This window comes from Balaenoptera musculus, chromosome 2 (genome assembly GCF_009873245.2).
Source record: "Balaenoptera musculus isolate JJ_BM4_2016_0621 chromosome 2, mBalMus1.pri.v3, whole genome shotgun sequence".
Lineage (NCBI taxonomy): Eukaryota > Metazoa > Chordata > Mammalia > Artiodactyla > Balaenopteridae > Balaenoptera > Balaenoptera musculus.
Genome location: NC_045786.1, coordinates 98,513,610 through 98,528,158, shown reverse-complemented (window position 1 = coordinate 98,528,158; position 14,549 = coordinate 98,513,610). Strand labels below are relative to the sequence as shown.

The following is a 14,549-nucleotide window of genomic DNA, read 5'->3' as shown; positions in this document are numbered from 1 at the left end:
TACTTTGCATCTAGTGTGTGTCAAAAAATCCACATCCCTCATTTCACTTAAATTTCCTAACAGCCTTGTATCATCTTCATTTTATCTGAGGAAACCAAGTCTCTGAAACCAAGTCTTTTTGCCTGGTTAAAAAAACCAAATAAGTGAAGAGCTGGGATTCAAACCCAGGCATACCTCCAAAGCCATGCTGTTTCTTCTTGAATTTCTCTACTGACAAAGTATTAAGGGCTCTGCCATTCTTTCCAACTTTGGCAACATCCTCTGTGCTTTAATAAGTAGTTAATGACCGGTTCAAGGCAGTGGCTTAATTTGTGCACATAGATAAGTTTAAAGGTAATGGACCATCCATGTTCCTGCAAATGGCATTATTTTGTTCCTTTTTATGGCTGAGTAATATTCCATTGCATATATGCACCACATCTTCTTTATCCATTCCTCTGCTGATGGACATTTAGGTTGCTTCCATGTTCTGGCTATTGTAAATAGTGCTACAATGAACACTGGGGTGCATGTGTCTTTTTGAATTATGGTTTTCTCCCAGTATATGCCCAGGAGTGGGATTGCTGGGTCATATGGTAGTTCTATTTTTAGTTTTTTAAGGAACCTCCATACTGTTCTCCATAGTGGCTGTACCAATTTACATTCCCACCAATAGTGCAGGTGGGTTCCCTTCTCTCCACACCCTCTCCAGCATTTATTGTTTGTAGATTTTTTTCATGATAGCCATTCTGACCCATGTGAGGTGATACCTCATTGTAGTTTTGACTTGCATTTCTCTAATAATTAGTGATATTGAACATTTTTTCATGTGCTTTTTGGCCACCTGTATGCCTTCTTTGGAGAAATGTCTATTTAGATCTTCCACCCCTTTTTTGATTGGGTTGTTTGTTTGTTTGTTTGTTTTGATATTGAGCTGCATGAGCTTTTTTTTTCCCCATTATTTATTAATTTATTTATTTTATTTTTGGCTGTGTTGGGTCTTCGTTTCTGTGCGAGGGCTTTCTCTAGTTGCGGCAAGCGGGGGCCACTCTTCATCGCGGTGCGTGGGCCTCTCATTATCGCAGCCTCTCTTGGTGCAGAGCACAGGCTCCAGACGCGCAGGCTCAGTAATTGTGGCTCACGGGCCTAGTTGCTCCGCGGCATGTGGGATCTTCCCAGACCAGGGCTTGAACCCGTGTCCCCTGCATTGGCAGGCAGATTCTCAACCACTGCGCCACCAGGGAAGCCCCTGCATGAGCTTTCTGTATACTTTGGAGATTAACCCCTTGTCAGTTGCTTTGTTTGCAAATATCTTCTCCCATTCCTAGAGACTGTCATACTGAGTGAAGTAAGGCAGACAGAGAGAGACAAATATCATATGATATCACTTATATGTGGAATCTAAAAAAAAGGGTACAAATGAACTTATTTACAAAACAGAAGTAGAGTCACAGATGTAGAAAACAAATTTATGGTTACCAGGGGATAAGGCGGGGGGGAGGAATAAATTGGGAGATTGGGATTGACAATATACACACTACTATACATAAAATAGATAACTAATAAGGACCTTCTGTATAGCACAGGGAACTCTACTCAATACTCTGTAATGGTCTATATGGAAAAAGAATCTTAAAAAAAAAAAGAGTGGATATATGTATATGTATAATTGATTCACTTTGCTGTACACCTGAAACTAAAACAACACTGTAAATCAACTCTACTCCAATTAAAAAAAAAAAAATAAAGGTAATGGACCTGGGCATTTACATCTCAAGGAAAAGAAGAAAACTTTTCAGACCAATTTCCACTCTCTCTCCCTAGCCACCCTCCATTCCCTCCTGCAGTAAGTTAGAGCGTCACTTCACTTCATTTCTACATCAGACAATTACCCTTTCATCAGATAGTCCAGAATTCACTGCTGTCCTGGTAGAAGCCATTAACAGAAACCTTATTTCTTCTGCTGGAGCACATGATGACATATTCATCTGTAGTGGCTTCTGCAAGATATATGTTCCCTGTGTGCTGGTTGGAGAATTCAGAATGATGCCCAAACCCAAGGAAGCTTTGTGTTTTAGTGAGCATGAAAGGTGCCAATTTTGTAGATGCTGGTTTCTCTACATCTCACCAGATGCTGAAGGCTGAGGGGTGAAGTCCCCCAAATGCACCTATACGGAGTTACATTACTATGTGAATAATGTTCAGAGAGCCACAGTCAGCTTTTGAAAAACTGAATCCCAAGCCCCCTACCCCTGTATTTCCAATCAGATGAGCCCTTGCCAGTAATGACCGTGTGGGCTCAGCACATCTGGCTTCCTGGTCTTGAGCAGACAAGAGGAAAGAAGGGAACACTGTACACCCCTGGGCACCGTACACTCCTGGAACAATACACAACTGGATGGATGTCCACGTCCTGAAATGCACTGACAGCAGCCCTTTCTGGATGCTCAACGAGTGGGTTGTCTGCCTCCTGACTCACTGATGTATTTATTCTGCAGACTTTACAAAGGGATATGCCAAGTGCCCCATGGAGGGGCATGGAGGGCTGCGAAATCTAGAAAAGATGGAGTAAATGTTTTCCTCTGAGAATGGTTAGTTTCTCTTTGAAACTAGGGGCCATTTTGCTTCATCCAAGGGTCTTGGTGGCTCCGTATTTCCTTAACCAATCCAGAGTTCTCGTTAGGTGCAGCCTGGGATCCAGAGAATATGCTTGGCTCATGGTGAGGACAGGGCAGGAGCTGAGCGGCAACCAGCAGGCAGGAGGTAATGAGTTTCTCACCTGAATCCCACTCGTTCCCCCACAGATTCAATTTTATCAAACTCAGGAGCTGTAGATGTGTGTGAGCATAGGGACTCTTTCTTTTCAAATCACTCCCCCAGAGACAACTTCCTGGGAGGCTTATGCCATCTGACGATAATCTAAGCTAAAGGCTACTACGACCGTATCACCACGGAAACAGTGGCTCTACGATGGGGCTCTGAGAACCAAGAGGAGAAGATCCATCCCCGCCCCCCCATGAAAATGGAACCAGGGAAGGTTAAGCTGGGAGGATATGAGAACAAGACTGCCACTTCACTCTAACCCATCATCCTGCCCTTTTGTACCCACTTCTGTCTGTACCGCACTGTCCCCTGGGACACACAAAAACAGACACAGACGATTTCTTCCCATAAATGATCCCAGATATAGAAGTACATAAATAAATACGTTTACACCATTCCTAAAAGTTAAAAACTGTTTATACTGAATATAAAACAGCACAAAAAAAAAAAAAACAAAAACATACTGATCAATTGAAAGTAAAGACCAACTGTAAGAAACATGTCACCAGGACCTGAGCTACTGGTTTTAGCTGGAAGCTAAGGGAAGAAGGAAAACATGATGGATAATGTAGTTCTCAGATACAAAAGAAAACACATAGTTTTGTCCTGTGGAGACAAACTTTTCCCTGGTACTGGATTTAAGGAGGAATGTGTGTCCTGGTTCTTTATGTAAGAGGCACACAGCACAACGCTTACCTAAGGAATTTCTATAAGGGACACAATGTCTCCAGTTGCAGTTTTACAAAAGATACAGATAAGACACACTGTGGACAGCAGATGGGAGGAGTAGAGCTTCTGCTGTGGGTGAAAGCCTGAGGGTTAGTTTTACATTTTCACCCAGGCAGAAGCCAACCCATTCGTCCACAGGCACAGGCCATGGACATGCTTTGGGGAAAGCATCAATGTCTATATAAAAAAAGGAAGCTTTGAATTCCTTTAAGAGATTAGCATCTACTGTGTGTCAGGCACAGACCCAGACACCTTACAAAGTGTATCATGAAGCAATATGTTGCGTCGACAAAATGACGGACTTGTAGTCAGATGTGGATCCGTCCCAGTGTGACTGGGAATAAGTTAATTAAACATCTTTGTGTTCAGTTTCCATGTCTGTAACATGAGATCAATATTATCCACCTTAGGGAGTCACTGTAAGAATAAAATGAGAGAAAAAATGTACAAAAGATATGTAGCCTACTGCCCAGTGAGTAAATGCTCAGTCTTTTTCTCCTTCCCTGTTTACCCGTATAATCTTGACAAGTCTATGCAATTAGGATTGTACAGAAGCAGACACTGAGCCCGAGAAAAGTTAAGTAATCTGTACTAGACCATGCAGCTGAAGTGCCAGACTCATGGTTTAAATGCAGGACAGTCTCATTTCAGATGTGATGCCCTTCCTGCTTAACCATCTAATTAGTTGAGACTTGAGTCTATATCATTTCAACAAGTGACCATTTCAGTTTGAACAATTTGAGCATCAATCATCCTCAGGAAGAGATAAGGCGCCAAAGCTTTGGCAAGGTGCTCACCTGACCAAAGGTGAAGTCCATCAAAGCCATAGGAGTACAGGTCATCGCCAACACCATTGCCCCCCCATCCTTCTCCGCCTCCGGGGTATGGGGCATAGCCTGAGGAAGAGGCCCAGCCCACCCGCAGGTGTGTGGGCTCTGCTGTGAGGAAGGGGTCCACCTGGTCGATGATTAGCTCGAAGTACCACTTCTTGTACTGTGCTGAGCCCTCAGCGACTCCCAGGAAGATGTTTGGCCGAATACTGAAATTAAACATGGGACAGGTGGCATCTACAGACTCTTAAGAAGTGAAAAAGCAAATTGAACCAGACCATAGGAGGCATCGGCCCAATTAAACCAAGGGCAAGAGCAATTTTGTGATTTTTGTCTTGTTCTAAAGTAGAAAAAGCTTCGAGCCTCCAACACTGGATCAAGTTCTTAGTGGATCAAGATCTTAGTTCTTAGTCCCTTATAAAATATAAAGGATATCTCTTCAAATATTCTATTCAAGGCAACCAACATTTACTGAGTGCCATCCATGGGTAAAGATGTTGAAAACAGCATACAGAGTTGTATGATTACAAACCCTTGTTTCCTTCTCTAAGTGAAAGAACTGACTTACTCAAGTTCCACCTTCTGGTAAATTGGTTTAAGCACCCCGAAACCATTTTCATAGCATCAGCTTTCCCCCCTAGGCCTTATTAATAACAATGGCCTCTCGAAAGCATTAAGAAGTCACTATTAGAAATAATCCAGACAGAGAAAGAGAAATACTGCATGGTATCACTTACCTGTGGAATCTAAAAAAAAAAAAAAAAAAGAAAAAGAAAAAGTCCAGCTCCTAGAAAGAGCAGAAAAGTGGTTTCCAGAGAGCAGGGGTAGGGTTGGGGGGATAGGGAGAGATTGGTAAAAGGGCACAAATGTTCACTTATAAGATGAATAAAGTCTGAGGATTTAACACGGTGACTATAGTTGATAACACTGTATTGTATAATTGAAATTCACTAAGAGAGTAGAATTCACATGTTCTCATTAAAAAAAAATGGTAAATGTGTGAGCTGCTGGATGTGTTAATTAACTCAATGGGGAGAATCCTTTCACAATGTATATGTGTATCAAACCATCACATCGTATATTTTAAATATCTTACACTTTCGTTTGTCAATTATACCTCAATAAAGCTAAAAAAAAAAATTCAAGCTTGATGACAAAAAAGGTGGAGGGGGGGTGTGGAGACATCACTATTAGGCAACTTTGTTAAGGGATAGAGGTTGTAATGGATCCAGCAAAAATGGTTAAAAAGCTTGGCACAAACCACTTGGAGTTGTCCTGGTTGGAATCCTACTCTCAGAGGTCCACTGGCCTGGGCTGGGGCTATGTCAGTTTTGGGTCCACAAGGGAAAAACCAGACTGGTACCCAGAAGAAAGTCTGTGCGATGCCTGCAGACCAGAGCCTGCTCTACACTTCTGAGGGGAGGTTCTTTTCTCACATTGCAGGGTAGAGAGTGGGCCTAGGTGGAAAGTTGCTGTAGTTGCTCCCTAGTCCAGGCCCAGTGAGTTCATGACTCCCATGTGGCCGCATGTACGGACCAGTAGGCCAGGGTTCTGCACGGGCCCGTGATCTTCATCCTGGCCTTCACAGGCGGCCCTGGGGTAAACGGCCATGTGCCAGAGGATACAAGAAATCATGGTCTCAACATGGGACATCCACTCTATTAAAAGATTTTTAGAAAAAACAGTTGGTACAGCAAAATAAAAATAAATACGTTAGGAAGAAGGTATAAGAGATGCATTAATGTTTAATATAAAACGTGGTAGACCCCTCTCTCAAGGCCAAATTCTTTAGTCCTCAGATGGTATATTTACTCTACCTTTGGCTGCTTTACGGGAGAAGTTTGAGAAACTCAGCTGAAGGGATTGGAGTACAAGGCCCTAAAAAAGTACACGTTTGCCTGGTCTCGTCTTATGCGGCTGCATCAGCCCAGAAATGCTGGGCAGGTGGCTTTGGAGTTGAGATCAGTCCTCTTCCTTTCCTTTCTGGGCACAAGATGGGCATTTGGAATGATGGTGGTGGCCTTACCTTGTCACATCGTTAATCAGCCGCGTCTGCAGGAGCAGGTTTCTGCGGGGCAGCAAGTTGTCACAGATCAGATTCTGGTTGGCTCTCACTGCGACCCCATTGCAGAGACAGAGGGAACACAGCACGTCCAGAACCTGCAGCAGGACACACGCCGCCAGACCTTAGGACCACTGGGAGGGCAGAGCAGGCAGGCCCTGATGGCCACAGCACATGAAGGAAGCAGGTCTCGTGAAGGTGGGGGCCAGGTGACAGGTGCGAGGACCTGTTTAGAGTCAAGAAAGCTGCACCTGTCTCACCAGGCATGAGTGAGTGGTGCCCGGGAGCCTGCTGCCCCTCGGGGAAATGGGGCTGGGCTTCTTGCTAACTGCTCTGCCCTAGTCTTGTGCCCCATCCCTCCAAACTAGGCATGTCACCTGTGGCCACTGTTCTGTTAAAGTGGGTAAGAGTCTGAGCCCTGAAGACAGCCCGTCTAGGTTAATATCCCAGCCAGGGCCAGGACTAGGGAGAGGTGAGTCATCTAGGGCACCAAACCCAGGCACAACTTGCTCTCAGGGTAGGTGCTAGAAGGCCCTCCATGGGCCTCAAGCTGACGCTCGTGCTCCTGCCTGGCCCTGGGGGCCCTCTGCAGAAGATCAGTAGGCATTCACACAGTGCTTCCTGAAACACACTCCGATTCCCATTTGGCTAAGGTCCCCTGCTCGTAGCAGGCTTGGGACTCACGTGGGTGGGGTAGAGAGGACAGCAGGGCAGATTCCGAGTCTTGGGTCTCTTGCTGTGATATTATCAAAGTTCACTAAGATACCCTTACATTCCTAGAAATCCCGATTCAAAAACATTTCACCTGGGCTTCCCTGGTGGTGCAGCGGTTGAGAATCTGCCTGCCAATGCAGGGGACACGGGCTCGAGCCCTGGTCTGGGAAGATCCCACATGCCGCAGAGCAGCTGGGCCCGTGAGCCACAACTACTGAGCCTGCGCGTCTGGAGCCTGTGCTCCGCAACAAGAGAGGCCGCGATAGTGAGAGGCCCGCGCACCGCAATGAAGAGTGGCTCCCGCTCGCCGCAACTAGAGAAAGCCCTGGCACAGAAACGAAGACCCAACACAGCCAAAAATAAACAAAAACCAAAAAACAACAAAACATTTCACCTACCGTTTCTCCCCCTTAGAGTGAGAGCAAACCACCAGAGCAAGCAAACCAGGCGGCCCCTGAATCTACCAGACCCATCGTGAATCTACCAGACCCGTCGTGAGCTGTTCCTAATCCACATCGTTCTCCAGCCACCTGGGAAGTGGGAACAGCCTCTGGCCACTTCCGCCACGTGCTGGCCTGTCTGCCCTGCCTCCTTGTGCTGCACCCTCATTCATTCAGATGTTGTGTTCCTACTGCGGCAGAGCAAACTGCTGGGCCAGGCCCTCTCCTCCCTCTCTCCCCTACGGGGAGGACTGTGCAAACAGCAGTGGCTAAATAACGGCCAGGACCGCGGCAGGCTGCGCTGACAGGGCGGGGCCAGCCGCAGTCCAGTCTCACAAAGTGACCACCGAAGACTCAGTGCTTGGTGGGGTTGGACGGCTTCGGGTTGTTGCTGGCATCTGTATCCGTAATTCTCACAAACGAATTTCCTACCTGACTCCCTGCATGTCAATTTCATTCCGGATAAATACAAAGCACAATTATGGGACGAGCAGAAAAGAACCCCAAAGGCAGTTTTACGGAGGACTCTCACCATTACCACTGCGTGAAACATATTGACTGTGGCACTGGAAATCCAGAGGATAATTTCCCACTCTAAGAAAAGAGCCATAGATGGCCAGGAAATTAAATACTTATCATCCAGCCTATCGCACATTTTCGTCTGTTTTGCCTTGGAGCGACAGCTGTAGGAGCCTTGCTGTCACAGCCGGAAGAAAAGCAGAGCTTAATCCACATACAATAGGAACCGTGAGAAGAAAAAAGGCTCAGTGAAAAGCACACAGACTAAGGGAGTAGTATGTCGCCTACAAATAAATGATGCCATAAAGAATGTGCTGACATTGTCCAGGCTTTGTTTTAGAAGGCATTTCTTTGGGTAAAATGGGAAATAGGGGCAAACTCCCTTTTCAGAAAAAGTTTAAATGGGTTCTTTTAAAAGTGAAGGGTGCCAGCAATCCCACTCCTGGGCATATACCTGGAGAAAACCATAATTCAAAAAGATACATGCACCCCAATGTTCACTGCAGTGTTGTTTACAATAGCCAGGACATGGAAGAAACTTAAATGTCCATCGACAGAGGGATGGATAAGAAGATGTGATACATATGTACAATGGAATATTACTCAGCCATAAAAAAGAATGAAATAATGCCATTTGCAGCAACATGGATGGACCTAGAGATGACATACTAAGTGAAGTAAGTCAGACAGAGAAAGACAAATATATTATGATATCACTCATATGTGGAAACTAATTTTTAAAAAATGATATAAATGAACTTATTTACAAAACAGAAACAGGCTCACAGATTTTAAACACAAACTTATGGTTACCAAAGGGGAAACGTGGAGAAGGGCATAAATTAGGAGCTTGGGATTAACACCCACACACTACTATATAAAAAGTAGATAACCAACAAGGACCTACTGCACAGCACAGGGAACTCTACCCAATATTCTGTAATAACCTATATGGGAAAAGAACCTGAAAAAGAATGAATATGCATATATGTGTAACTGAATCACTTTCTGTACACCTGAAACTAACACAACATTATTAATCAACTATACTCCAATAAAATTTTTAAAAAAGTGAAGGGAGTACAGATGGGCCAGTCCACGTGAGGGACATGCACACAGTGCTAGGGGTCATCTGTACTTTCTGACAGACAGGGAGCATCCCAGAGACCTCTGGGATGAGTGGCAGGCTGTGGCAGGTACCGCCCAGTGGTCACCAGACTCTGCCTCCTTCTCGTCCTGAGCACAGAGAGGCTACATTTCCCAGCCTCCCTTGCAGTTCTGTGGGGTCATGTGACTGAGTTCTGGCCCCGTGGAAAGTGGTGGATGTGATGTACACTGCTTTCAGGCCCAGCCCCTACACTCCCTCTCTCTTTCCAGCTGGATGTGGCGATCCCAGGAAGGATTACAAATCCCAAGGGTCTCCTTATTCCAAGTGGGACCCAGCAGCGCTGGCATCACCTAGGAGCTTGCCAGAAGTACAGATGCTCAGACCTACCCCTGGACTTACCAGATCAGAGCCTTCATTTTAACACGATTTCCAAGAGATTCATAAGCACATGACAGTCTGTGAAGTCCTGTCCTGGGGGACAGTGGGGCCGCTACACAGAAGGAGCCTGTGTTTCTGAACGACCACACAGCACGGAGCCCTCCCGCTGGCCGGCCTCAGACAATGACTTCGCTGTGAGAATCTGGGGTTGTCTGTCTTAGGAATTAGGCTTCTCTGATCTGTACACTGGCCCAACTTGAGAATTTCCCTGGCCCACTCTGTGGAGTTCATTTGCTGCTTAGCTGTAATCATTTTCATCAATGACACCACATTTCATCTAAGATCCTCTCTTGTGCTTTTAATCTCCATTAGTCACTGCCCCAGACACAGGCTCCTGTGGGAATTCTGCTTTAAAGGTAAGAAATAGGTATTGTACATCCACGGACATATCATTTGGCTGGTGCAGTTCTGTCCTCAGATTTATCTATAAAAACAATGTTTAAAAATGCAAAACATACTTAATTCTGTGAATTTGTTGTCAGGTTGTATATTTGAGAAATGAGTGCTTTGCTGCCCCTGAGGAACAGGTTCTGTTCTCGCTGTAGATGCGCAAACTGGGTGGTTGGGAACGCGTCTACACTGGCTGCCTGGGAACTCAGAGGTGATTTTATGGAGCTACTGTAGCAGGTCTGTGGGAGTTAATGGTTTGCTTCCCTGTGCTCTCTTCTGCACCGCCCCCTCCTGCCCCAAATCCCCACCCCAGGCTAACTTTTCAGTTCTGATTCATACTTTCTCAGGACCAATGATATTACTATTTTACCATGTATGTTTCTCACAGGTGGCTCCAAATCCTTGTGAAACAAAGAAGATAATAAAAAAAAATTAATCTGTGGTAACACTGAGCAGGCTTGGAGTAAGGTAGGTTGGGGGGGGACAAGTGAAAAGGGCATATTTTACTTTTATTATTACATGCTTACTCCATGGAAAAATTAGAGGGTAACTGTTATAATTTTCAGGAATTGTTCTTTTTACCCAGTAACATCGGTGCTACCAACATAGTAAGTGTGTTTCTTACTACTAATAGCCATCTGTTGGATGAGATGAGACTTGTACGTATATGTGAGCTACCATCCAATCATTCAAGATGAGACAGGAGTAGATTCTGGCTCTACGCATCCATTCCTCTCATTCATTCATTACACCTTCAGCAAACATGTATTAAATGCCTGTCGTGTATAACATATGAGCTGGGCACTATGGGGTTTACAAGGTCCCTGCTGCAAAGGAACTTAGTCTCTGAGAGAAGTATACATGTAATATAATTATAAGGAAAGGCAGAGTGAAAACACCATGTAACAGTGTGCACAGTTGTACAAGGATTGAGGAGAGGAGATCATGTCCAACTGGGATTCAGAAAAAGCTTCAGGGAGGGCGTGGCATCTGAACTAAGTTTTCTGTTGTTGTTGTTGTTTTTGGTTTTTGTTCTTTGTTCATTTGCTTGATTTTGTAATCTTTTTTTTTTTAACATCTTTATTGGAGTATAATTGCTTTACGATGGTGTGTTAGTTTCTGCTTTATAACAAAGTGAATCAGCTATACATATACATATATCCCCATATCTCCTCCCTCTTGCATCTCCCTCCCTCCCTCCCTCCCTATCCCACCCCTCTAGGGGGTCACAAAGCACCGAGCTGATCTCCCTGTGCCATGCAGCTGCTTCCCACTAGCTAGCTATTTTACGTTTGGTAGTGTATATATGTCCATGCCACTCTCTCACTTCGTCCCAGCTTACCCTTCCCCCTCCCCATATCCTCAAGTCCATTCTCTAGTAGGTCTGTGTAAGTTTTGAAGACAGATACAGTTTTGATGGTTTCTGGAAAAGTAGAAAGTGAGGAGACGCTGAGGGATCACCATGAGCCGCGTCTCTGTGGCTGGTCGCTCGTCACTGCGAGGTCAGGGGGTAGAGTACATTCAGAAAACGGGACATGGGCAGCACATCCCACCCCTGTCCCTTTCACTCCAAAGACTGTGCTCTTTCCCTCTAACCTTTTGGCCTAAATTTGATCATGCTTTAGATGAGTGGCAATGCTTTCCACAGCAAGGATAGAACTGAGAACTAAAATATTGCCTGCCATATCAGTAAACAAAGGATGTCACAGCCATCAGCTGTCGTATTATAGCCACCCCTATGGTGAGCCCTGAGGGAACTCAGGAAGGAAACAAAGAATGCCTCCCCATTCTAAACATGTGATTGGAGGTGGCATGGTACAGTAAGGGGTTTCTCAAAGCCACCACGTCTACAGACCTTTAACAAGAAGTGTCATGACCCTGAAGACCACCTTCATGGACCCACAGGGGCCCTCAAATTCCAGTCTGAGGAACACTGACTTATCGTATGAAATCACATTGCCTCAACTTTGACATCATTGCCAAAATTTCTCAAACAGTGCCCTGGCTCTGGAAGATTAAAGACTACTCTGCTAGTGCACTCAGGTAACATTATCAGACCAGGCATTGCTTTCTAGCAAAGCCCTGCAGCTTCCTAGGCCTCAGTTTTCTCAACAGTGGAATGGGCAGAACAGTAATCAACTTTCCGCCGAGCGACAATCCATTAAAGGCTTTGTGGCTTTTGGCTGAAAGAAGCCATCGCAAAGCTGGTTATTTACTAAGTGTGTTCTGTGGTGTGATCGTAAAGCAGCCCTGGGAGCAACGAAACGAGGGCAGCTTTCCTGTCTAAGGGCTCCTCTTGACATGTGCCCATAGCTCATGGCTCAGGCCACAGGTTACTCGGGTGCTTATCAATTACGCTCATTACACTTTGCAGACGGAAAGGAACATGTTGGAACGTAGCTAAGCTGGGCTGAAGCAGGAGCCTCATGCCTACTTTTGATTTACCACATTTGGGAAAGCAATTACAGACCCCATATATTTCTTTTTGTTCTTTGCCAGGCAATTTCACAGATGCTAAGGACCACAGCTTTTTTTGTTGTTTCCTAAGGATGACACATATCATCCAAGCAGTGCTACGGAGGCTTGTTCTCCTGGACCGCCTGAGACACGTCTCCGATGTGCAGTGACCCCAACTGATGGCGAGCAGAGAGGGCCAGTGACCAAGCTGGGTTCTCCCCACTCCACAGGAGCCCAGCGGCCGTCCCTCACATCCAATTATGCCATCTGCTCTTGAAATGCACCCCCTCAGCCTTGAAGTACCTGCCTGCTCGCTAGCAAGTCATCACAGCAACCCCCATATACGGGGCAGATGTCGAAGGGTCAGGATAAGACATATTTTAATAGACTTTCCCCAGAGATCATTGTGTCTTAGAGATATAATGCCATAAAAATAGAGATGTTAGAACTTTAAGAGACCTCAGAAAAACGTGATATAGCATTCCACCTTCGTAAGTGAGCTGGCAATGGCTCCATTTTACAGCTGAAATGACTGGGGCGCAAGGTCACACACCTGTTTTGTACCAGAGGGAGAGCCCCACAGCTTGCCCCTTCCGGCTTGTTCACGCACATCCATTTACTTCACCTCGTTTGACTCATGGCAAGTCTGATTTCATTTAAGAACAGGCCATGTTGCCAAGACTTTCTACATTATTCTAAATCCGATTTCTGTACAGCTGCTTTATAAAGCTTGGTATTAGCTGTTTCACTACTAAAGCTCTTAGACCCGAGGGTGGGCGCGAATCCTGCAGCTGGCCTTGTATGGAGCTGAGCGCCCCACCCACAGCCAGTTGTGGGTTAAGGGGATAATGATGAGCCAGGCTTGGGAAGCTGGTGGAAACTGAGGGCACCACCCAAGATCCCGCGTGACTGGCTCGGAGTGTGCTCCCAGGGAGGAAGGGTCTTTCAGGACCTCAGTTTCCAAAGGTAGTATTATTATTATTATTTTAAATCAAAGCCAAGAAAGAGAGTAGTCAACATCCTCTCGGTAACACGGAACACTTATTAAGCGGCAGAAAGGGAAAAGCCGGGTAAAGTCAATCACTGTCTGGGGTTCTTCCTATACCCACCTTGTGATTTCGCCCGTGCTTGTCCAACAGGGAGATGACTGACTTGATGTGACCTTCTGCTATCAGGTTCAAGGCTTCTGGGCTTTCAATCAGGATGCAGTGCAAAACTTCCAAGATACCTACACGAATACCACAAAAACCATTTGGACGTTGAATAACCTGCAGAACTGACTATAATTAGAAACCTGAGAGTGAAAGGACCATCCTGAGTGAACAGAGTATCGTCGTTTCTTTGAATCTATTAAATACTTCCAGCCAGAAGAAAAATGCAGCCACCTCGGATGGCTCACTTCAGGAGCCTCTGGGGCCAACCAGTCTGTAATTCAGAAGTGAGTTTATTCATCACTAACCCCATCTCCCTCTTCCTGGACAAAGACAGGATCCTTCTGTGTCAAAATATAGAGAAGCAGCTTCAAAATAGAATCCTTAATTTGATCAAACCAAGCAATACTTAATTTAAAAACAGAGAGAAAATGGGATACTTAGTTTACTATAAATTCTAAAGCTCATTCAAGTAATTTAGAAAATAGTCTGAGTGTTCCTTGAATAAGAATTTTTCTAGGAATCATCCCAGAATTTTTATTTTAGATGCACCGGTATGTCAGTAAACTATAAGCTCACAAATAAAGACTATTTGGCTTTGTCCCCTTTCCTGGGCACACTGGATGGTTTTCTGTATTAAGTGAAGGTTGAAGAAAAACTAACAGGTGCCCTTGCAGCCTAGCACCTACAGGGTTAACACCAGGGTGGAAATGCATGGGAAGTAGTTGGCCAATATCTTTATTGATTCTATTGAGAAGATTCCTCTTGATTCTGTTTCTTTCAAGGTTTTCATAAATTACCCTAAAATGTAGTCTGGCCCATGGGTGGAGGCACTGAAGAAAACAGAGGCTTTGGAAGAAGACATATGTAGGTGGATGGTCCTGGAGGAGCCTTGCCTTGGCCTGTCCA

At 45.2% G+C, this 14,549-nt stretch overlaps 1 protein-coding gene across 1 annotated transcript in view; it reads right to left on the bottom strand.

Annotated features, from left to right (window-relative positions):
- RYR3 (ryanodine receptor 3) overlaps positions 1-14,549 on the bottom strand; it is a 552,083-nt gene that overhangs the window by 245,480 nt on the left and 292,054 nt on the right. The window contains exons 16-18 of the mRNA XM_036843923.1: positions 13,599-13,717; positions 6,388-6,521; positions 4,329-4,570 (exon numbers count right to left, since the gene is read on the bottom strand). Coding sequence (XP_036699818.1) covers positions 4,329-4,570; positions 6,388-6,521; positions 13,599-13,717 — 495 coding nt within the window. The remainder of the gene's footprint in view (positions 1-4,328; positions 4,571-6,387; positions 6,522-13,598; positions 13,718-14,549) is intronic.